The 26024-nt window shown below is 32.4% G+C and overlaps 1 protein-coding gene across 1 annotated transcript; it reads right to left on the bottom strand.

Moving 5' to 3' along the window:
- Nucleotides 1-2670: 2670 nt before the first annotated feature.
- Nucleotides 2671-18236, bottom strand: LOC115886313. Its single transcript, XM_030905408.1, has 6 exons — nt 18071-18236; nt 17902-18013; nt 12679-12891; nt 7353-7458; nt 6043-6267; nt 2671-2854 (listed from the first exon to the last, which is right to left on the bottom strand). Exons 1-6 carry the CDS (start codon nt 18153-18155, stop codon nt 2687-2689), a joined length of 909 nt encoding a protein of 302 aa, XP_030761268.1. The 5' UTR covers nt 18156-18236; the 3' UTR covers nt 2671-2686.
- Between the last annotated feature and the right edge of the window lie 7788 nt (nt 18237-26024).

Genomic DNA, 26024 nt, shown 5'->3' with positions numbered 1-26024 from the left:
GTTTCTCCTTAGTTTTATTAATTATTTTTATGCTATTTACAATATAGTTTACCTATATAACGTTGATTGAAGAAATAGGAAGATGCGCAACCTTATGGGCAATTTCGTGGCACAAAACCTGCCCGAGATGTAGCTGGCGTACCGTTTCATGTCCGTTGATTGTAACTCCTGGCATGTTTTTTAATTTTAATTGTCTATTCTCTACAGTTATAGTTATTAACGTAATAAGGCCGATAAACAACAAATAACGGCCGGGCTGAAGTTTGTGATCCGAGGCGATAGCCGAGGATCATAAGCAGCCAAGGCCGTTATTTGTTATCGGCCGTGTTGCGTTCTAGATTTTTCGTCATACTGCAGATTTTTTAGAGCAATAAACACTACTATTTAATAACAAATTTTATTGAACAATAACACAAGTAAGGATAAAAAATACATAATGTCTTATACTAAAATTCATTTTTCATGATAATGAACATGGAAATTAAAAGTGCACTTGTTGTTCTTAGAAATCTGTAATCCTTCCAGGGATTTACAGATTTTATAGAAGAAAGATGATGGTACTGAAGAATGGCAAATATTTGTATCCACTAAAGACACATTATTTTTGGAGCTATCATGAAAAAGTTGATTTGTTATTTTCATTCTTTTTTGGAAACTGATTTTTCTATGTAAGTTTCTGCCACTGTTGAAGACTCCCATCCTCCTAGCTCCTTTAGCGATAGTAAATCACCACCATTTTCGGCGAGCATGGTTGCTGATGATCTACGAAATGAATGCCCTGTATAACGTTCTGGATTCTCCAAGTTCAAAAAATTTTGCAATTTTCTGCGGTACGCTCCCGATGGTATGTATACCGACAATTTGCTTAACACACTTGCCTTTCTTGTAACCAATGAAAAATTTTGGATTGTCAAAGTTACGAGGACGCAGGTTGATGTATTTTTGTATAAACCATAGGCATCAAACGGAAGGCCCGTTTTTGGAATAAGAAATTTCCTATCTTTCTTATTTTTAGTATTTCTTAATGAGACAAGAATATTTTTCTCCGAATCTTCGAAATCATCAACTGTGAGTGACCAAAGCTCGCTGCGCCTACAAGCTCCAAGAATACCAAGCACCAATACAATTTTTTCGAGTAACCAGGTGTAATCATCGGCATCCAGTAGAAAATTATTTATGTCATTCTCCGACAGAACTTTGGCTTTTTGGTGAATAACCTTCGTTTTTGCGCCTCAGAAACATGAACAGTTTACCAAATCTATGAACAAATATAATTTAGATGAATATGATTAAATATCGAAGAATATAATGGCTTTTTACCTTGATATGTCGATGTTTTCATATACTCTCAACGCAAGCTTCAGCATGGATATCTTTGTCCACAGTGATGTAGGAGAATACATTTCAGACATTCTTTTAGCATAAGCCAGCAATACCGCTTCATTTACGCTGTTTATACTTCTATCCTGCCGCCACTTCAAAAAAAATTGTCATATTCCTGCTGATATCTCTCTCTGGTTATAGTCGGAAGTAAATTTTGAGTAGCCGCAGCCGCTTCCTCCTGTATTTCCAACGGAATTTCTCGCGACATCTCGCTATGGTCTATTTTCCCAATTTTTGAAAAGTCCAACTGACAATAAATAGTCATTGTTGCAGGTGACAGACGTTACGATTACCTTAGAAACTTAACGGCCGCCGGCCGTTATGATAACGTCCGGCGGACGTTATATGCATCTTTTCCATTCTGATTTTGCTTATGTTATAATAATATAACAATATAGTATGACGAAAAATGTTTAATTGATTTTTTCATTTTTACTTTTCGAGGAGTATGCGCGGTTAACGATTCATTTGTTTAGACAAAAGTATTGTGTAAATAAAAGTCAGTTTCAGTCAATTACAGTATTTTTTTAATTCGACCCTGTCTATCAATAATTTATTTTCTGGGAATTTTTTTGATACGTTTTAATTTAATTTTTTTTCTTTTTGTTTGTACCTGTATTACGCTGTTAAAATAAAAAAAATACATTTCTACCGTTTTTTACGTAAAAAGGGTATCTTGGTAAAACTCGCTATGGAAATCTCTCAAGATATTTGGAATCTATATAATCAATATATTTTATTTTTTTAAGTTAGTCATAATTTTTATTTGAGCCAAAAAACAAACTGCTCAGGAGCTGGCCGAAAAATAATGGTTTAGGAAAATTTCTCCACGAAATTATTGCACAGGTTGTTTTAAAATTAGGGTAAAAAACAACCCTTCCATTAACCCTGTATAATAAGCCAAATACTAAAATTTATAAAAAAACTGAGATTGAGAAATAATGTGGATATATTTATATCCAGCTAAAAAAATCATAAATATAGGACTAATACAGGGTGAGCCTTAAATAAGTGCAAATATTTTCAGGGTTGGTAGATCTCGATAAGAGAAACATATTTTCTCTTTACCGTTTCTCAAATAAATCTAAAATAATCGAGTTATTTTCCAAGAAATTCCAAATTTGCCAAAAAAATTTTTCGCGATAAAACCCTTGTAATCGTGTTTTTAGTGTCACCCTGTAAAAAACTTTAAATTTTACGAAAAATTAATCCGTTGCTTCTTTTTTGCATCTGAGTGTAGATTAAAAAAGTTGAACGATTCAGATGTACAAGAAAAACTCATACATGTATATTAAAAACAATTTTAATTGGAATACTCTGTATACACTTGATTTAAGTACTCTTCTGCAAATTTTGCAAATGTTGTGATATAGATCTTTAAATCTTCATCAGTCAATGCTTGTAAACTCTGGGACATTTCTCCTTTAGATATCTTCTTTATTACATCATTTTCTGATGTTCCGCATGCATCCTGAAACATTTTAGAGGCCTAATTAGTGTTTTATATTAATGTTACAGTAAAAGTTGGAAATCAGTGATTGTTGACAATTACTAGTAAAAGCTCACATTCACTGATTTGTTTAGGTTAGGTTAGGACTACGCCAGTAAAAGTTCAACAACTATTTTTGAAACCAATGACTAAAGAATTCAAGGACAAATAACACCCGGGAGCAAATTGTTACCATGGCACCAAACAGTGCCGTAGCCATATTTTTTTCTTAACTTAGCTAGTTGAAGGGATATTTATATTTTTGATAAATGTTTTGACTACGCCTGTGGTGTAGGCGGTGGCATCATACTAATTAATTACGAAAAAAACGTATTAAAATGTTAACAAAAGGTACAAAACTAGTATCGACGTATAGCACACATCAAGTACATATAATATCAGACAAATAATTATCGAATTCAATAAGAAAACTTTAGAAAACACTAAAAAGGTGCAGCGGACGGTTTATTTACCTATGAAACGTAACTCCTGGCTCTTTCTTGTCACTGCTGCTTTTACATTTGAAAGCTGAACAACTAATCAGCATTGTAATAAAGTTTATACAAAGTTTACTACACACGAACTATTAAAAATTGCTAAAATTGTCGCTGGTGACCTACTGATGACTCATTGTTTGCCACCAAAAGAAAAGGCGTCTAAGGTCAAAAATTCTGCTGCAGCCCGTATAGGGGCGTTACATGTCCTTATATTCTTTAGTCATTGTTTGAAACCAACTTTTATTAGTGAATGCCCTGGACGATAGCAGTGAGTTTAAAAGATTCAGTTAGCATGGTTGCCACATGTTGTAAAATATAAGGATTAATAAGGGTAAGTTGGAACAATAGGCAATATCATGCCTGATCCAGACCAAGACGGCAGAAAGTGAACATTGAAAGTGAAAAATGATAAATTCAGACAAGACAAATTTGAGACAAAGTGTCTATAACGCAAGGATAAAAGTACAACAAAGTTCAGTATATGCAAATCAGTTTTATTAATCATGTGGACTTTCCACCAGGAAGAAGATGTAGATATATTACTAGCAGTCAGTAGTGTTGTCTTTGACTCGCCATCCCATGTTGACTCGCCATCCCATAATAATAAATGCGCTCTATAAAGCTCTATTAATTTGCAGGTATTTTCCGTGTTCCACTTTCTCTTTTGCCATTTTTTTCAAAATTAGAAATACTATATAACTGAAAAATGTTATGCCAGGTTCAGACCAAGGCGACAAAAAGTAAACACGATTTTGAGACAAAAACAAGACAAACTTGCGACAAAAAATGGAGATTCTTACAAGACAACCTTGAGACAAATTGTCCACACCGCAAGGACAGAAGTACATCAAAGTCAAAAGTTTAGTTGCTGCGAATGAGTTTTATTAACCATGTGTGATTTCACTGATTTCCTACTGTTGGCAGCATACGCCATCCACACTGTGCCGACAGCTTGTCGTAAAATATACGAACAAAACATAGACACTTTGATCTTTACCGACTCGAGACGGGACATTGAAAAGTCTCCGAATTTTGAAACAAAACAAAAATGAGACAAAAATGTCGCAGAAATGTATTGGATTTGTCGCAATTTTGTCGTAAAACATGAATGTTTCTGTCTTGTCGTTGTTTTGTCTGCTTGGTCTGGTTTGGCGACAGAAAACAATGCTTACGACGAACTAAAGACACCGGAATAGTCTAGGGATATTAATATTTTATCTCGCCATCGTCAGTAATTTTATTTTTTGCATTTCTGATATAATAAAATTAAAATAAAAAAATGGTTTAGAGGACGTTTTGGAAATAAAAATGCGAAATTACCTTGATTTTTATTGAACTCAGAAAAATACACAAAAATATTTTTATTCTAAACTGTGATAAAAAAAAAACATTTTTACTTAATAAAGGGTATGGCCTTCTCTACTATTCATTACAGCCCTACATTGTCTCTCCATGCTTCTGATCAGGTTGTCGATCTGTTCTTGAGGTACAACCCGCCACGCTGCATTCACGGCCCGAACCAGATCCTTACGAGTTTCACGAGGCATACCCATTCTCAAAATTCTTCTTTGGACCGCATCCCATACGTGCTCGATGGCGTTGAAGTCATGAAATTGCGCCGGCCAGGAAATGTTTAATTGATGAGCATTGATAAACTCACTTACCACTCCGTGCATTGTCATGCATGAAAATGAAGTTTCTCATTAAATCACGGTATGTAATTCCTGTTAGAAACCTTTCAAGAAAAACGAGATCGGTTTTTCGGACTAACTGGACTTCTCCCCGGACCATAATTGTTCCACATTTATAAGGGTGCACTTCCTGAACATGATCCAACCGAATACAATTTCCTGGTTCTCTCCATACCCTAAGCCTTCTTGAATCCGGATGAATTCCAAAGCCTGACTCATCCGTGAAGAGGACATTGGCCAATTGTTCATTCGACCACAGAACATGATCTCGAGCCCACAAATATCGTACCTTTCGATTTCCTGTCGTTAAGAGTTGAGCTCTCCAGGGGCGTCTGCTTCTTAAGTTGACCTCTCTTAATTGCGAACAGTATCAGGACTAACGGTTACATTATGTGTTACCTGGAGAATTAAACTAAGCTCTGGTGCTGTAAGAGTCGGTCGGTGTCGAGCATTTAATTGTAAAAAATGATCTTGCTGAGGGGTAGTGATGCGATGTCGCCCTGTGTGTCTTTCAGCAACATCACACCTTCACGGTAGCGTGCACTTAATCGCAATATTACACTTTGCGTTGTATTTAATGCTCTAGATACGTCGATTTGGCGCATTCCAGCTTCGAGCATACCCTTAGCATTTCATCTCTCTTAAGATGTCTACGCTCCATAACGTTGTTTAATACTAAACAAAGTTATTTGAATAAATTCTGGCCAGTTATCATAAATACATAGCCAGTACAGGTTAAATTCGAACAATTGATCCTAGTTGCTTTTTATATATTTGACAAAAAATGCACAAAAACTTCAGCAAATATGCGAAATTTAGAAATAACAAGTGTGACTATACATCGTTTCAATCGAAGTAGAAAGAATTGGCCTAGATGTAGTTGTTTATTCAAAACATTTATTTTTAATTTTAATAAAACGATATTCCTAGATTTTTCCAGTGTGTTTATATTAGAATTTTAGCTGTTAATATCACTATTTACCTGGCATGAGTTTTCCATAACGGATATGTAATCTGAGACACTACGAATTGTTACTTGTTGATTTAATACTCCGTTAACGATGCTTTGTAGTGTAGAACTTAACAGACAGGAGATGCAATCAATCTCACTATTCCAGAACGTTAATATAATACCTTCCAATAAAGAGAAAGCATCAGTGAGGATGTTACTTAATTCGTCATTGTTCCAAAATCCAGTAATGTTTACCTGAAATATAATTTATTTTATGCACTAACATTAGGTACTTCACAAAACTAAAATTATTACAAAAAGTGTAAGGAGTCCTATACTTTATCTGAACCATATTTGAACCTATATAAAATATACAGTTGAGTTTAGAATCTTACAGTTTACCACTGGACGCTTGTTTTGCTAACCATGTTAGAATAATTACCGCAGGATTAAAAATTGTTTTAATCATAAATTTCATGATATGTTGATGATGCTAATATAGTTAACGAAACGCGCGTCCAGTTTCAAAAGTAAAGTGTTATGGTATATTATGGTAAACTACCCAAACAACACTGTTCCAGAGTATTATATACGTCTAGTAAACGTACTGTTCGTATAAAAATCGTAAATTGCCATTGGCGTAACTATGCAGTGGTGTGAAAAAATGAATTCGGAAGTATAAGAAGAAGATATGAAGATATGTCCAAAGAGCTATAAATAAGATTGAGCAAAAAAAATGTACATTAGGGAGGGTGGTAACCAGGGTGGTAACCCTTTCGAACATGTAGATTAAATAGTTTAAAAAACCAGAGTCGGACTTGAAATTATTTTAAATAATAATTAAACAGTTTTGTAATTGTTAAGGTACCCAAAACAAGAAAAGTATCAAGTGTGGCATATCATTGTACTCAGGAGACCGAGTTCTCTCAACATTTCAAATAAAAAATGCAGGTTCGTATTTAAAAAAAATAAGTTGTCCTCCTTGAAATTTTTTGTGTGTGGTAATTTGAAAATCTAAAAATACTATCAGATTAGGGCTATCTGATCTGAGTATTTTTAAAGTGGCTATAAAAATATGTAATTAGTTTTTTGATTTTCTAAAAAGTAACGACAGGAAAAAATAAAGTTGATTTTCAAAAAAATCCGTTTTTTTTTCAAAAAACTCAGCAATCCTTGACATTTTAAAAACTTTTTTATTGACATCTTGGTGAACATCCCAAGGAGCAACTTTGCCCCAATTTAACCATCTTCGTATCTATTACGGTGTCCGAGATACCAATGCTCGTACCTCGAATTTGTAGCACCCTGTATATTATCGTGTTTCGAATTTTGTATATTACCTGACATGACCTGAATTCGGGTCTCACATATAACGATTGAAGCTGGATTGGGGAGCTGAGCGATATGTTTGTACATATATTCACTTTAACTCTTCTTACGGCAAGCCTAAAATTTACAAAAAGTATATTAACTAATTTTCGAAGCATCTTTAAATTAAGATTAAAAATTGGCGCTGGGAGGCACGTATAGCCGCCCTTACTAAAATATATTAATAAAAAGTTGGTAGGCAGTTCTTTTAGTTTCAAAGTAAAGGGATTTTTCGAATTTTTTTTATCTCAAAAACTGCGACTTTGATTGATTTTGATGTTATTACAAATCTTGTTGCAAATATTATTCCTAATCTTAAATTGAAAACCGCGTTTCGCTAGCTACTGTAATTTTGGAGTTACGATTTTTTAAAAAATTTAACCCCTTCCCATACACCCTTACCATGGTCATGAAATGACGATCGATGACATTTCCCATGTAATTTTACATATAAAATGACAGCGATCTTCATTTCATAGCCATCGCTGACGCCGTTTTTATTCGATCATACGGTACTTCTTGCTACATGCGCACATATTTTTTTGTACGGTTTTTTGCCCTCCTCTATAATTAGTAGTAATTGAGTTAGCAGTTTATCACATTTCACCGACGAATTATTTCTCTTTCTTGCTTCTCCCCTCTACAACCGATTAGCATAAAATATAAGGGTTCCATACAAGTTTTTCGAGATTCCTGACAAGTGATGCAGTGGCGGACTAAGGGGGGGGCGTAAGGTGCGGTCCACACCGGGCCCGGTCTTTTAGGGGGCCACCCAATCTTAATAAGTAATTTTTTATTCAACTGGCAAACAAGGCCAATATGTTTGTAGGTGGAGTATGCAAACCATACGTACACGCCAACTTTAAACGGTATAAATGGAAGCAGATATATTTACTTAATTATCAATTATCAGGCCCAGTAATTGTCAATGGCATTTTCTATTTAGGAATTATTAATATATTATTATTAATATTTTATTAATAATTTTTATAGGAATTATTATTAATATTTTCAGACTGAATTTATTTATTTTAGCTTTTAAGTTATTTTTCAATGGTTTCATTATTTATTTTTACTGAATAAACATTTTAAATTACAACCAATGCACAGCATAACTTGTATTCTAGATTCATTTACTGATGATGAGCAGTGAAGTCTTTAGTATAACGGGGACCACGGGCCGGAGACAGCGAAGGGCCCCTCGGATCTTGGAAGTCTTACAAAATCGCGATATTTTGTCGCGGTATTTCCCTGGAAGCATTTTTAAGAAAAAAAATTTTAAAATTTTTGGACGAAAAAAACTACCTGTCAAACAAAATTGTACAACCTAAAAGTTAAATTTAGTGATTATCACAGCCTCTGTGACATAAAGAAAAGACATGTGTGGCTATCTATTTAAAAATTAAAATTGTTCAAATGTCATATAATAATGGCGGTAGCTGTCATGGAATTGAGCGGTTAAAAAATTATCATAAATATATTTTTTTTCAAATGGAAACCCACTTTTTTTATTTCACTAGTGAAAAGGTTTTCCATTTCGTATTATAGGAATATGTCAACTAGACATATTCCTATACCTAAAATAAATCGCTTTTAAGTTATTTAAGATTTAGTTTGAAAACGTATATTTTTCGTCAAAAAATGAATTATTTGTATTTTCTATATTATAACTACTGCTGCCTTTAAAGTTTACAAAGTGTATTTATATAAATATATTTCCGTATTTTCGTTCTTTAGTGATATCAGAGAATAGGTACATTAAAGAAATGCTAACTTCATGTTAAAAAATGGAAACAGACGCCACCTGGTGTCGCCTGGCAGTACTAGCTAAATTGAGGGGAATTGGAGGGGCGGGGCTTAAAAGAGGGGAAATTTTAAAAAAAATATTTTTATAAGTATCACCAAGTATCACTGACTTACTGTTTAAAGTTAATAAACATATTTTTTATTACTTTAATATAATTTAATGTATTAAAAAATATGTCTATTAACTTTACACAGCAAATCAATGATATTATTAAAGACTTATTATTTTCAGAGAAAATTCATAGTAAATAAATTACACATTAGTAAACAATATCATTTATTTTAGAGCTGCGATTTATATTGCAATAATATTGAAATATATATATTTTTTTAACAATGAAAAAGAATATCCCGGAACCTGAAAAAGAAAGATGATCAATTAATGACTTAAATTAGTTCAAAATACATTTTGCAAATAACTAGTGAATTGGAAAGATAAACATACTATTAAAAAGACATTTTAGTAGTATGTTATCATCTATTTACTGATAATACATTACATAAGTATATACTAGGTAAATAACATGCATAAGGCACTATGATACAACTACCTGTATCATGATAACACACTAATATGACAAAAAAAATGCTAATTTAAATTCCTTTAATGATCTAATGAAACACTATCTAGCCTCAATGCATGCCATTCCAAAGGCAAAAAAAACTGTTATACCAAATAGATATAAGCTGAATAAAACATAAACCAAGTCAACGTGCATAAACAACCAAAAAATGCATCAAAAAATACTTTTATCAGATCATACCCTTGGATATATTATGTATTTTATATATCGCACATCCCGTTCAAAAGTTTACTAACTCAAAATAGAGAATATAGAGAACATTGTCAGGAGAAGTAAAAGAAAATTTAAGTTAAGGCAATATGCTCCTTTTTGCATATTAACGGCCAAATAATATAATGTTGATTTAATAAAATTTTACTGGCATCCGTCTGAGGTATAAATCAGATTAAAAGGACATTGTTTTTTTAATAATTGTTTGTTTTGTAAACATTTTTTGAAGACAATACAGTTTTGAACGGGCTGTGCGATATAAACAAGGATCTTACCATTATTTGAGGTTAGAAAGTATTTAAATAATATAAAACATAATCAAAATCATTTTTCATCATAAATTATAGAGGTACTTACGTGTTTTGATATTATTATCAGGAAATAATACGTTTAGTTAAACAGGTACGCTGCCAGGCAAGTTCTATCGGCGGGTCTTTGCAAGAGTTGAAATCTAAAAATACGTTTACATCTTAGTTGTATTTACGAATAAAGTATTTGTGTGTAATTTCTGACTTACCAGTTAACTGAATAATCGCATTAAATACATCCAAATGGTAATTTAATATTGTAAAAAAGCAAAATTGTTTTAAATCACTTGCCAGGACAGCCCGGCCAGCTTCTTTGTTGACAAAATGGCCGCGGTATCATGATCATAGATCATGATTTAAGCAATGTGAGTGACAAAGAAAGCCAATGCCTGGCAGATGTTGCTTTCTTTGTCGTTGGTCCTGGCACGTTTAAATTTGACTGTTGCCTGTTTTCCCATACAAGTGACACCCCCGTGAGTGATATCTAATAGTTGAAATTTTAATAATATACCGTACGATAGAAAACAAAACAGCGCAAAGTTAGCTTGGAAATGATGATCGATAATATACTGTCTTAGGCTACTTGTTAAAATCAAGAAAAATATACGCTTTAAAGCTAAATCTTAAATAACTTACGATTTATTTTAGGTACAGGAACATGCATAGTCAAAAAGTAACAAATTTTAAAAACGAAAGTAACGAAAGCCTTTTCACGAGCGAAATAAAAAAAGTGGATTTCCATTTGAAAAAAAATGATTATGATAATTTTTTAATCGCTCAATTCCATGACCGCTGCGGCCAGTATTATATGACATTCGGACAATTTAATTTTTGACATAGTCTTCCACATGTCTTCTCTTTATGGTACAGTGGCTGTGGCAATCACTAAATTTGATGTTTAGGCTATATACATATTTTTGAAAGGCAGTTTTTTTCCTCCGCAAATTATGAATATATTTTTTTTTCAAAAACGGTTAACGTTAGGTATAGAGTGTTTAATATCAAAATTCATAAAATTTTACAGAGAATTTAAGTATGTAATAAAAAATGGGCTCACCCATTTAAAATAAGAAAGTTGCTGTCAATTTCCGGTATTTCCGAAAGTGCCGCCATATTGAAAATATTTATAATCGATAGATCTCATTGTGAAACAATGATATGCACTAAATCTCGTATCTAGATATTGTAGTTCTCTAGAAACTTCTAACGCAGGCTCAGCCAGGACACCCTGTATAAATACTTGAATTTTTTCAACCATTATACACACGTAATACGTCATACATCATTCAATTTTTACAAAATGTGCATTAGAAGTATATCATTATCTAAACAGACCGGGGCCGGGGGTCACATTTAGCTTCGCCGCCCCGGGGCCCCGACAGGCTTAGTCCGCCACTGGACAAGTGAGTTCTGAAACCTGGACAAAATCCGCACTTCATCGTCGAAAAATAAATTTTGAATTTATTTATCTAAATTTTGTCTAACCAGAGAATATCTGAGTGATTTTTATTCACAGGTAAATTGTATTTTCTGTCGTGGTTTGGATAGTTTGGATGTCCATATTCTGACTATATTCTTCTCTGACTCGTTGGACAGATTGACAGACTTTTTCTTACTTTAAAAGGAAAATTAAAAGCAGCGGAAAGAAAGTATTAAGTATACTCTTTTGCGTTTGTGAGCAGTACTAAGATTTGTGCTGCATACGTTACAAATCACATCAGAACTGGATTATAATTTTTTAATAAAAATTGATAAAATTAAGTACTGCATGTTAATATACCGATACTTCCAAACAAATTCACCCGTCGCATACACAGAGCGAGTCTTAAATAAGTACAAATATTTTTAGGAGTGATATATTTCAACTCCAAAAACAGGTCTGTAACATTTTTTTGCGAAAATTTTGGTTTAAAAGTTTTTTATTTTTCGATTTTCTCTTTTTATTAATTTTTAGTTAATAAACATAATAATATTATCTTGATAATATGGCAGTATAGATAGTAGATTAAATTTACAGGAGCAAAAATACAGAAAAAATCCAATAGTTTTCAAAATTTAAGCAAATTTTTTTAAATAACTCGGCTGTTTTGGACTTATTTGAAAATCGGTAAAGAAAAAATATGTTTATTTTATCGAGAACTATACCAGCCCCGAAAATATTTGCGTTTAAAAACTGACCCTGAATGATCAAAAGTCTATCCAACGAATTAGGGAAGATTTTGACAGATAACATGTAAAATGACATGAAAATATTTATGAATTAATACGCATGCCAGACATGCTGATCTTGGTCTTGCGCGAGTATTGCAGAAAAAACGTCAGTTCGCTCATCACTAATAGACTTTAAAAATAAAGAATCTTAGTGTATTTATTTTATAAAATAATCTTACTTTATGTCACCATTACCATAAACTGGAATTGCATTAACTAAGGCAATATCAGCTGCATAATTTGAGATATTAACTCCCAGTTCAGTAGGCGCATTAATATTAATACACAGAGATAGTTTATTGTCATCAATAGTTACGTTGAGATTCTCCTGTTTCGCTTCTAAACCTTGCAAACCGTACACCTCTAGAGTTTGAAAGTTGAAGGTACCATCTCTAAAATAAGAATAACATTAAGTGAATATTTTAATATTAATGTTTGCATATACAGGGAGTCAAAAAAATATTATATCTAAATCTAACTTCGGTGGGTTATTCTACAGACAAAAATAAAACAAAAAGTTCATATGAGTATATGCCCTAAAATGCTTCCCGAAGAAGTTACAGAGCCCTCGAAAGGTTGTGAATAAAAATAATATACAGGGTGGTCCGAACTGTATTCCGGAAACTTCGGCAAAACATATTCTGCAGATAAAAATAACTAAAAAAGTTTTTATAAATGTATGTCCTAAAATGCTTAGTTTCAGAGATACAGGGTGTAGAAAATTCATTTTTACTTCGATTTTTTCCAAATAATTTCCGAAGTAACGTCAATATTTGGATGAAAATTGGTGTCTGGAAGTTTTTTGACTTGAGAAATTTGATTTTGATGTCAATATGGCTCCTACTTGTAGAGGGCGCCACCTATGTATTTTATAACTGGTTTGAAGAGTAATAACTTTTCGTCCGTACCTGTTAGTTAAAAAATACCGTATTTAGCTAGTTAAAAAATATACATTTACGATGTTTTGTACGTAAAAAAGATCTCTTGGTAAAAATCGCTACGAGTAATGGTTCTCGAGATATTTGGATTCGAAATTATCAATACCTGTCATTATTGACATAAATTAAACATGTTGACTAATTAGTTATTAGACCTATTAGACTAAAATCATAAATTTGCAATGTTTTTGTGTCAAAAGTTCAACAGAAACTGTTTTATCATCATTTTTTCGAAGAAAAAATTATGATTAGTTTAAAAAAATAGAAAGTTTCCAAATTTCTCATTTCAGTCAAATAACTATCTACTCAACATGTTTATTTTTAGTCAATAATGACATGTATTGACTATTTCCATTGTATAAAAATAAATATCTTGAGAACGGTTGCTCATAGCGATTTTTACCAAGAGACATTTTTTACGTAGAAAATCACGGGAATGTATACTTTTTCATTAAGTAGTTTTATACAGGTACACCCCGTAACTTATAAACTTTAACAGATATCGATGTGCGGTTTTCACCATCATGTTTTTGATAAACATTGAGCTCCAGACACCAATGTGAGTTTTCGTCTATCTCCTATAGAAAAGGGTGTTTCCCGTTAAAAGCGTCGAATTTGACCCACCCTGTACACACATTTTAATACCAAAGCGAATGACGATAATGTAAAATTCCGTCAGAGCCTTGAAAGGGTACTTTCCATTTGTCTAGAGAGTACTACTGGTAGTACTTCTCTTATCCTTATAGATAAAGTTACTAGAATTAATGAAAATTAAAGCTATTTGTATATAGGACTTTTTATGTAAAAAGGTGCTCTTTGTTTAGTTCGAAACGGTGAACGATTTTCAAGATATTTGAGTTTAAAGGTTCCGATGCATCGTAAAAACTGCAATCGAAAACAGAAAAAGCTATAAGAACGCTAAGAAATCCCTCATGATCGAAAAGAAGCAGATAATCGCATTAACTCACATCAATATCAGAATAACAGACAAAAACGAAATAATAGGCCTGGTAACAAAATTCTACAGCGACCTATATAAAGCTCCAGAATACATACATGAAGAAGAAACACTGCCCCTACCACAAGACAACGCCCCAGAAGTTCTCGTGGGAGAAGTAGAAAAGGCGCGTTAAGATATGAGAAATGGAAAAGCAGCAGTGAACTACGGAATAACAGCTGAAATACTAAACTACTGGTAGGCGAATTTGGAAAATCCTAGCAAATAGGAATTGACCCCACAATAGGAATTGACCTCAAATCCAAGGAGGCAATAGAAAAAGAGGGACATATCCTCTATTATAGATACGGGACAACACCGGTAACAGGTCTAAGGAGAGACCAAGTTAAAGAGGTTCAGAAAATGGAGACAGATCATCCAGCTTCCACCTCACGGGTTTCTTAGCCGGAGGCAAGCTCCTCGACTGTGAAGGGCGGCACGGAGGGCCAAACTCCAACCGTAGAAGGGTGTGTACCCTCGGAGGAAGAATTGTTGTCAGAGGAGGATGGAAAATACCCTTTTTTCTGCGAGGATGGTAAAAAAATCTTCTTAGACGCCTGATCTGTTGTTCTAGAGACCGAGGTGTGCCGGATTATACTAGTCCTACCGACTAAAAAAATTCCACTCTATTTGGTTGACAAATTGCGCTGGAACTGCTCACGCGATGAACTGCTCACGCGATGAACTGCTGATCGGCGCAGATGCCCCTCTCTACGTTAGACTTTGGCCATTCTTGAACCCTCCGTTGATCCAGCTCTTTCTGTCGTAGAATTTTTGATATAAACGCCACGAAAGTCTCCCATATATCTTCGTCCTCCACAATAGATGGTATTAGGTTTTCTTTTTTAAAGGATACCTTAAAAATCCCTTTGATCTTTAATCTACCTGGTTCCCCGGCCGACCATTCAAAAATGGTGTGACTGACATCGTCGACGGCACTGCTGCAATATTTACACGCCGCACTAGCTCTTTTCTTGAAACGATATAAATAATGTTCGAAAGCTTCGTGACCGCTAAGTATCTGGAAAAGATAATAGTCTACCTGTCCGTGCTTTCGTTCAGTCCATCTTCTTATATTCGGGATTAACAAATGTGTCCTTTGTCCATTTTCCACCGTACGCCTCATCCTATCTTCTTTGCCCTACTGTTGATATAATATCTCCTTCGCTTCATTTTTGATATCAGCCTTATCTGTTCTTCCTCTAGTTTTCTGATCATATATATAAGCTCTTTCCTTTACTACCAGGTCTATTGGTGGTATACCTGCGATTACGAATACCGGTTGCTCCGCTACAGTTCTGTAGGCAGAAACAACTGTCAAGGCGCTCCGTCGCTGAACTGATAGAAGTTTCTGTTTTTCTTTTTTAACCTCCTGTGCCTTTGCCCATATTGGAGCAGCGTACAAAATACTGGCATGGGCCACTTCATTTAAAAGTATCCTTTTCTCCTGCCTTGGACCTCCGATGTTTGGCATTACTCTTGCTAATTTAGCCACTGTTGCCTGAGCCTTTACCACTACTGCATGTATGTGTTCTTTGAAATTCAGCTTTTTTCAATTTGAACTCCCAGATATCTGAGGCTTTTGGACCATTTGATTTCCGTCCCATCCAACACAATCTTTGGATACGTAAAAGATCGCTTATCCGTTATCAGTACAGCCTTTTTTTATGGACAGCCAGTTGCAAATTTTTCGTCTTCAGCCAACGGTGTCCATCTCCAGTTGTTCTGTTTTACTTGCCGTTGTGGGAAATACACTGTCCCCTCTACAACAGGGGTATGATGGGATATGATACTGTGTGATGTCTCAAGGAAGGGGGCACAATAGATCTTTAAGGTCGCAGTGATTAACTCCCTCTTACTCGTTCTACATTCTACAAGGAAAAAACATATACCACAAGACTGGAATAGCGCCAACATAATTCTTATTCATAAGAAAGGCAACAAAGAAGACATCATAGACGCTGCATAGAACAAGCAGGCTTTAGAAGCGGCTTCAGCACGATTGGTCACATACATACACTAAGAGAAACTATCAGCCGAACAAAAAAATACCAACTTCCACTAGCCATAGCCTTTATAGACTTTGATAAAGCTTTCTACTCGATATACCCTAAGGCAATAATAGAAGCTCTAGCGAAACAAGGTATTGACAGGCCTTATATAGAAACTATCGCCAATATGTACAAAGAAGCCAAAGCAAGAGTAATGATATATAAAACAACCCCAGAGTTCCCAACTGGCAAAGATGTACGATAGGGAGACGTGATATCCCCAAAGCTGTTTACAGCAACACTAGAAGAAATCTTCCGTCAACTGGACTGGATCAACAAAGGATTAAAAATAGATGGAGAATATCTTAACCATCGAAGATTCGCTGATAACATAGTCCTAATTGCCAATAGTCCTGAAGAACTACAAGCACAAATTAATGGACTAAATACAGCAAGCAATAAAGTGGGTCTCAAAATGAATTTAGCAAAAACTAAAGTAATGTACAATGCACTAGTGACAAAAACACATTCTAATAAATAATACAACACTAGAAATAATAGAAGAATACATAATATATTTGGGACAACTAATACACAGCCCGGGATCTCTACTACCAGAAATAAACCGAAGAGTTAAGTTATCATGGAGTACTTATAAAGTCAATCATGTTCAAATCTAGAATGCCACTCTATCTAAAGAAGAAAACATTCGACCAATGTGTCCTACCAGTCATGACTTATGCATGCGAAACCCGGACACTTAAAACGGACCACATAAGAAAACTGCAGGTCGCACAATGCTCAATGGAACGAAATATGCTGACAATAGCCAAGAGAGTCCGTAAAAGAATAGAATGGATACGACAAAAGAGCCAGGTAATAGATGTCATCCACAGAGTCAAATCCCTCAAATGGCAATGGACGGAACACCTGACAAGAAAAACGGACAACAGATGGACCACAAAAAATACAGCATGGTACCCACGAGCAATTAAAAGACCTAGAGAAAAACCGGACCAGGGATGGGACCATGGTATTAGGAAATTAGCAGGGATAACTTGGGCCCGCATAGCCAACAATAGACTAGACAACAATGGGCCCAACTACAAAGTGAATATGTAAATATGTGAGGGAGGCTGCACCATAATTCGAAATGGTTGAATAAGCTGAAAATGATGTGACGATAGATATGATACAGTTTTATTTTTCTACTAGTTGAAGCCTGGCGCATCCGCCACGACATGACATCAGGAAAAAAATACTTTTTTTTAATTAAATGAAAAACAAAAAATCCGGCGACGACAGTAGAAGAGCCAATTAGCTACCTTTTAGTAAAAAAAGCAACTTTCTAGAGCAAGTCGTTATTTCAGTAGAGACGACACAGATAAACATTAGCATTTTATATTGTAGATTAGGTAGCTAGTCTAAATTCCATCGATTTGCAATATAAAATACTAGAAATGTAAATGTACTTACATGAATGATTTCATACCAAAATCCAGTGAAATTGAGGAATTTCCTAGCACCTCTATACTTCCTTTGTTTTTTAATAATGTCTCGACATAAATAATTGCTATCTTAATAAGTGCTTCAACAATATAAAATATAAATTCTTCAAAATAAAATAAAATAAATTCTTATTTACCTTCGATAACCCCATTGCTTGATGATGCTGCTTTTGTGGCATATCCAAGACTAAATAAAACGACTAAAATAATTGCAAATCGCATGTTAATTGTTTATATCTTTACGCTGATATCTAGTGAATTGAATCTGTTGGATAGAACTAATTACCTGTTAGTACATTAAAATCGAAACCGCTGCAATGTTCCCCTATCTTCAGGTGGGTACTCCACACTTATCAATGGATAGATAAGAATTTTTCTTGTTTTTGAAAGAAAGATATGTTCGATAGTCCATAGTCTATGATTTGAAATAATAGGAATAAATACTGTATATAAATAATAGCGTACTTGTATATTTATTTCACTTGGCTTCAAGTGTTTTATCAGCTAATTATGTTTTAAGAGAGAAAAATAACAATTACATTTAACAAATGAAATAATATAAAAAACTAAGGGATTTATAACGATAGAAAAATTAAAAAACTGCTTTATAGCGTTAAGGCTGTCTGATTCAACTGATTTAACTTCCTATGGTGCTACAAATTCGAGATATAACCAATGGTATCTCTGAAACCGAATACGAAGATGGTTAAATTAGGGCAAAGTTGTGCCTTGGGATGTTCGCCAACATGCTATGAAAAAAGTTTCAAAAAATTGCTGAGTTTTTTGAGAAAAATTGATTTTTTTAAATAAATTTTATTTTTCTCTGTCGTTACTTGTTACAAATTCAAAAAAATAATTGCACATTCTTATAACCACTTTCACAGGGCTCCCAAGTGGCACGAATGTGCTGAAAATGGTTATATAGAGTGTTATATAACAATTCATTATAAATATGTACTATTTTTTAAGTGCTTTATAAACCCTAATACAATAGTTATAAACACAAAATAGGCGCAGGTTTATAAAACAATATACTTATTTAGAAGTACGTTAAAAACTCTCCGATAACGCTTACAAAATAATATTGAGTACATTACAAAATATTTATAAAACTCTTTTATAAAAGATTTATAAATATTTTAAAAATAACATATTTGTCACAGTTAAAATATTTTTGTAGCATGCATCTGCATTTTTGTTTTTTAGTTATCAAGAATAAAATTATAATATCGTGTATTTATAATGACCAAGATAAAACTGATTTTAAAATGGCAAAGTACACATATATTCTATTTAAATGACAGATATGGCCAATGTAAAGAAAGATGTAAATCGTATAAAAAGTATATCGCCTAAAACGCTCCAGGAGTCCAATTTTCCTGCGGAGCAAATTTTACTGATATTATGTATCTATATTTGTGGAAATATTTTAAGGCGCTTTCATTTTAAGAAGATTTTGCAGTTATAATAAATATTTGATATTTAGGAAATTACTGCAAAATTACCTGTAAACTGGAAAATCGACATTGTCCAATATTCGATATTATTGGAAACTAATTCGTTTCTTATAAGTACGTTTATTTTGAATTAAATTTCGATTATTTTGTTTTGCAAATCCCGACTCGATAAAATGGCCGGCATACAGTCGTCCAAATTCAACATAAAATCATGGCGTCGACTAACAAAACATTTTTGTTGCTCAGGGAGCAATTATACAATTAACTTGTTTTACAATGATGCTATACGGAACATATTTGTTTTATTACTTAAAATAATGTCGGCAAAATACAATTAAATTCGTCTATATATTCCGGTGCTGTCACATTTACAACAATAAAATTATAGACGTGTGTTTTTAAATTCGCTAGTAGGTTCATCGATACTTAAAACATTGCATTTTTTATTTCAGTTTTTGAAAGAACTCGGTCTCCTGAGTACAATGATATGCCACACTATATTTTTTTTTGTTTCGGACATTTGAACACAATTTATTTAAACTAATTTCATGTCCGGCTCTGTTTTTTTTAATATTTAATCTATTCATCGTTACAATATTGATAAGCCTTCAAACTTAACAATGACGTGGGATAAAACATTGAATACGGAAAATAAAATGCAATAAAAAATAAAAAATCCAAACCAAATCAATATTTTTCAACAAATTTATGCAATAGAGAGGGTGGTAACCCTTTCAAACATGTAGAGCATCTTAACTTGTTTGTAGAAGTTGACTTATTTATAATAGCTACGTTTAATATTATGCATATTATTAGATCGTACACTGAGATTTCAAATTCACAATAAAAAATAGTTAAAAATAATATCTTTAAATTGCTGACCTGGTTTATGTTTATATTTATTTGAACCTTTCAATTGGCTCGATTTTCCTTATTCAATGTTAATTAGCGCTGATCAATATTGTTGCGATGGATATAATCAGATTAAACAGTTTAAAAAACCAGAGTCGGACTTGAAATTATTTCAAATAATAATTAAATAGTTTTGTTGTTGTTAAGGTACCCAAAACAAAAAAAAATATAAAGTGTGGCATATCATTGTACTCAGGAGACCGAGTTCTTTCAAAACCTGAAATAAAAAATGCCGGTCCGTATTTAAAAAAATTAAGTTGGCCTCTGTATCTCACAAATTATCAGGTAATTTGAAAATCTGATAATACTCTTAGATAGCCCTAATAAAGTGGCTATGAGAATGTGCAATTGGTTTTTTAATTTTCTAAAAAGTAACGACAGGAAAAAATTAAACTGATTTTCAAAAAATCCGTTTTTTTCCAAAAAACTCAGCAATCCTTGAAATTTTTAAATCTGTTTTAATTGCATCTTGGTGAACATTCCAAGGCGCAACTTTGCCCTAATTTCACCATCTTTGTATCTATATAGTGGAATAATGGATTATTGCTGTTTCTGAGATAGCAATGATCGTACCTCGAATTTGTAGCACCCTATGTATACATAATATACCAGGTGCGTCTCAAAAGTGGCTCACCCCTATAACTTTTTATGGGAGGGATAGGTTAAATAAAGCACTAAATTTAAAATATATTTTTGCTGAAAAATATTGTGACTCTGGAAAGAAATATATTTGAATCGGTTTGATTTTTCTATTTTGCTTTATATTATTAATTTCTTTTGAGACGATTATATTTTTAACACTTTTTATCATACTCATAAATCTCTTCTTAGCAGGGGTAATTACACCCATTACCTTTCCCGTAAGTATATGCGCTCTTACTTTGTCATCTTCGTAGAAGTAGTTTTAATTTTTATAAATAAGTTTAAAAATTATTTTTTTTAATTTAAGTTCAAAAAAATATTGTAAAATTGAAATTTAATTATCAAACAATCAATTTAATATTGATTCAAAACTACTGCGTGTGATTTTCTCTTCCTTTTTCTCATTCTAATGATTCGATAGCAGCTCAACAATTTGCCTGTAAGAAAATAAATAATATATTTATAAATAATATATTATATATTAATATATTTATAACTTTAAGTACTATTATCAGCAAATTGATTTAGAGATAAATGATAACAACTTATCTTTGAAATAACTGATATAGAACATATGTAAAAGATTTTTTAAATAGTAATTTATCTACAAGATTACTGGGTATCTGATTATGAATACTCGTATTTTGAAATCACCCACCATTACATGAATAATTTTAAATATACCGGGTCGTCTCAAAAGTGGCTCACCACTATAATTTTTTTATTTATTCAGATAAAAAAAAACGAGATTTGGTATGCTAGTACATGACATAAATTAGGATTGATTGACAATTGTTTTCGGCCACTTCCTGTTTTACTGGAAATGACTACAACTTCTGATTTTTAAATGGCACCCTCGGTATTTTTTTACTTTATTCGATAGAAAATGTGATTCTGAATAGAATGACATATCATATGTCAACTTTAGACATTTTGGCTTAAAACAAAATTGTATTTTAAATGTCAATTTAGAGTGCCATGGTTGAGTTAAAAATACTAATTTTTAGTCAAGGAGCATCGGAAAAATAGATTTGATCGTGTAATGTTTTTAATGTTTTGTCCTGGCCGCTTTAAAGATACCCAAATCGTATTTTTAATCGTATCTCAATTTTTCCAAATGGAACGAGGGTGGCTCATTAGCATATTTGGAAAAAGCATTTTTTTCGATTAATTTGATACCACACACTTGGCATTTCGAGTCAAACTGTCGTTATGAACCGCATGTATCAATTTCAAATAAACCGTATACGAAAATGTCAAAAGTTGACATATGATATGTCACTCTATTCAGAGTGTTATCTTCTCTCGAATAAAGTAAGAAAATACCGAGGGTGCCATTTAAAAATCAAAAGTTGTGGTCATTTCCGGTGAAACAGGAAGTGGCCGAAAATTTCATCTTTTTATCCAAATTTCGTCTTTTTATCTGAAAAAATAAAATGGTTATAGGGGTGACCACTTCTGAGACGCACCCGGTATATGACGAATTTTCTTATATAAATATATTTGATTATATAAAATTTCGTAATGCGATATTATTACAAATATTGAGGTAAACTGTATTTAATAGTAACTAATTTACATTTGAATTTATTTTCTTTCATGTCAGGAATAATTTTTATGTCACAATTTGTATATGATCTGAATACATCATTATTTAAATTTGTTTTTTACATCATTATTTGTATAACACTAGTAGCACCAAAGGCTCTACTAGTGTGAGTTACGTGATTTTAAAACTTTATGTATATGTCATATCAGTAATGCACACAGCTCCAAACTACTTTGCAAAGTACATTCAATCTTATCCATTGAACTAAAGAGAACAATGAAGAGTTTTAACAATCATATTTTTGATAATTTTTATGAGTGAAAATAATGGGTAATAAAAAAAGTCACACTAAAAACGTAATATTATTTGTCATTATTAAGCAGGTAGGTGTCTAGCGTAAATAAAGTATTTAAATAATATTTGTTGTTTTAACTAATTACTGTTGTAGCTGAATAATAAGATAATACGTTTGTATCGTTTCTATCATGACGATACAAAATTGTATATGCTTTGTGCATTCTCCGCCGGTGCTGCCACCATCGGAGAATATCGTAAACAACTGGTTACATCAGGGTACCTAACGGTTATAGATACTCGGTTGCTTGAATCCATTTTTGCTTTTGATCAAATCGGTGTGAAAAGTTGTGAAGATATAAAATCTTGTTTAGGGAGAGTTGAACATCCTGGAAAGTTGAGTTATAGAATGTATTGTAATTGCACCCAACAACCACGTAATTCCACCCTCCTTTACATGGTTTACCGCCGCATTCTAGGAAACCGAGGCTTAAGTTCAACGATAAAAATTCAAACAACCTATATCCAAATTTTAAACTTGGTTTAAATCTGTGTGAACTCACTCTTAAACCAACTATGAACACCCAGACCTAAATGTTCGAATTAAAGAGTATACAGATTTTTTTTTATAAAAGGGCTGATGATTTTCCCAAATCTAAGATTTGTCACCATTCATTGGACATAGGGCACAGAATAGTTTTTAACAATGCAGAAATTATAATGAATTAACCGATAACCCCTAAGCCCTAAACGAAGAATAAAAAAAGACTTTAATCCAATCTACATAAATAAATTTATTTCTCAGACATCTGTAGAGGTTAGTAACGTCTGGTTATCGCTTCTTTGATTATTTATTTATTTATTTTATCTAAAACACCACATAACATAACTTAAAAATTAAAAACAAACAAAAATCATATACAGAAAGCTTAAACTTTTTAGTTCTACCTCATTAATTAATTACATCAGGTAATAAAATTATTGTTAATTTGAATGTAATGTTATTTTAACAGAACGCCAACAATGATTCAAGTTTATACAAATAAAACAATTCTTAGAGATTCTTGATATTTGTGAATTGGAAGTATTTTATAAACTTTGCAAAATATATTATATATTAAAATACGCTAATTTGTGTGTGTTTGAACCTGGTATTTACAGGGTGAGACAAAACTAGATTTAATTTTTCTATTCGAAACTAAATGGAGGATAGTAAATTTTTTAACATAAGTGCAAAAAAAAGTGTAAATATACAAGAAGTTTTTTATCAAGGTTTACAGAAGTTTTTTTTATAGTTATTATATTATATTATATTTTGATTTATTTTTTGGAATTATTAGTGAAACCTTTTTTATTCAAAATCAGTGTTTATTCCCTATAATTTGACTTTACAATAAGTATTTTCCTTGCTGTATCAGTACAAAAAGTTCAAAACTAGTTCAAGAATTATCTTAAATGTGAGTCTCAGACAATAATTAGAACATTCTCAAAATCAGACAGATTTTTTTCAGGTAGATTTCAGATAGCCTCAATTTTATCGACAAACGTGTTCTAGTTAATGGTAAAGATAAAGTAACATATCTTTTATCCCAAATATCCCCAAAACGGAAAATGATTCAATAAATATCGGTTTTTAATACAGGAAGTACTTAACAAAACATAAAGTTGGACAAAAACTGTGATGATTTGTTACACAAATTTGCTATCGCAAAATACATCTAATTTCAACTCAATCTGAGGAATACAATATACAGTATGTTCCCGGATTCTCTTTTTTATTATTGACATTTAAAAAAAATGCGTTTTTCATAATTTTTTTTCTTGTTCCAAAAAGGTTAATCCCGTTTATAATTTTCCAAATATCCATACCGTTATAGAGAAAATTAAAAAAAAACATTAAAATTTTTGCTTGTTTTAAAATGGTAATTCCCATTTATACTTTTCCAAATTTGTATACCGTTTTACCCTTAAAATGTAGTTGAATTTGTCCTAACTATATATTAATGAAGTCCTAACTATATATTATCACCTTTTCAGTAGCATCGAACTAAATAAATTTTGTGCTTCTATAACATTTTAAAACAGGAAAAAATATGACGTTAATTAAAATTCTGTCAATAATAATCTACCAAAGAATGAGAACGAAATTATATTACCATAAAAACGTCTTTTGGTTTTTAGGATTTTTAAAGAAAATACACAGATTTAGAGAAAAAAAAACATGAAAATGTAGTTTTTCTATATTAAAATCTTTGTCTGAGTGGTAGGCACCTTAGTAATATTTTGAAGATATATAAATTCCCCATTGAACACCGGAATAATATACTGGGTGTTCCATTTAAAATAAAGGAGTAACTTGCTTTTAAAAGTGACAATGTTCCATATTAATTTTGTCTCACCTTGTATAACTTTCCGGGCCAAATTTCAATATAGTTTAACATACAATGGTTACTGTAATTAAATATCAGGCTATACAAGGTCAACTAAAATTTAGGTAGCTGTTATCGAAATTTAAAATTTACTCTTCATTTTCACAAAATGTGAAATATGTCAAAAACCTTAGATTTTAGATATATGCTTCTTTCGCAACTCACCTTTATTTTTTCCTAGAATCAAAAAATCAATCAATTATGATTTTTATCATGGTTGAAAATCTTTTAGTTTTAAAAAATGTCTATACCTACCTAAGTGGCGGATTCATCTATCCACAAAAATCCTTATGGGCTTTTCGCCACTGCACTGCAAGAAAAATCTACAAAATAAAATAGTTATTTTTTGTAAACACTTCTGCGTTAAACCTAAACGGACGCTGCTTGTCAGAAGTTGTGTTTACAGCAATAAAAATTTGCCTAACAAAGAAAAAAATGCTTAACTTTTCGGAAAGTTTTCTCTTTCCGTCGTCGGAAGCAAAAAAATATAAAGAATCAAGAAAAAAAAACTATTTAAAATATTTAAATTGAACTATCCGAGAACACTTTACTTTTTAAAACAGATACGTCTACAAGAAATCGTTGACGTTCTGTTAAAAATTTAAAAAAAATAAAATAAAATAAATAAAATACCATAAGGATTTTTTTGGATATCTTTTAGTTTTGTTTTAAAATAATTTGTAATGTTTAATGTAACAAACTCTTTTAGATACAGGTGGAAAATTTTGGTTTGCGACCATGATGGACATTTTTTGCTGAGCCTTATCCAGGCTCAGCAGGTGAGTTGGCGAGTCATCAACTCAAGAGA

The sequence above is a fragment of the Sitophilus oryzae genome, unplaced genomic scaffold (assembly GCF_002938485.1).
Source record: "Sitophilus oryzae breed Bouriz unplaced genomic scaffold, Soryzae_2.0 scaffold_482_pilon_pilon, whole genome shotgun sequence".
Classification (NCBI taxonomy): Eukaryota; Metazoa; Arthropoda; class Insecta; order Coleoptera; family Curculionidae; genus Sitophilus; species Sitophilus oryzae.
The sequence above is the reverse complement of the archived record's forward strand: the minus strand, read 5'-3'. Positions and strand labels throughout refer to the sequence as shown.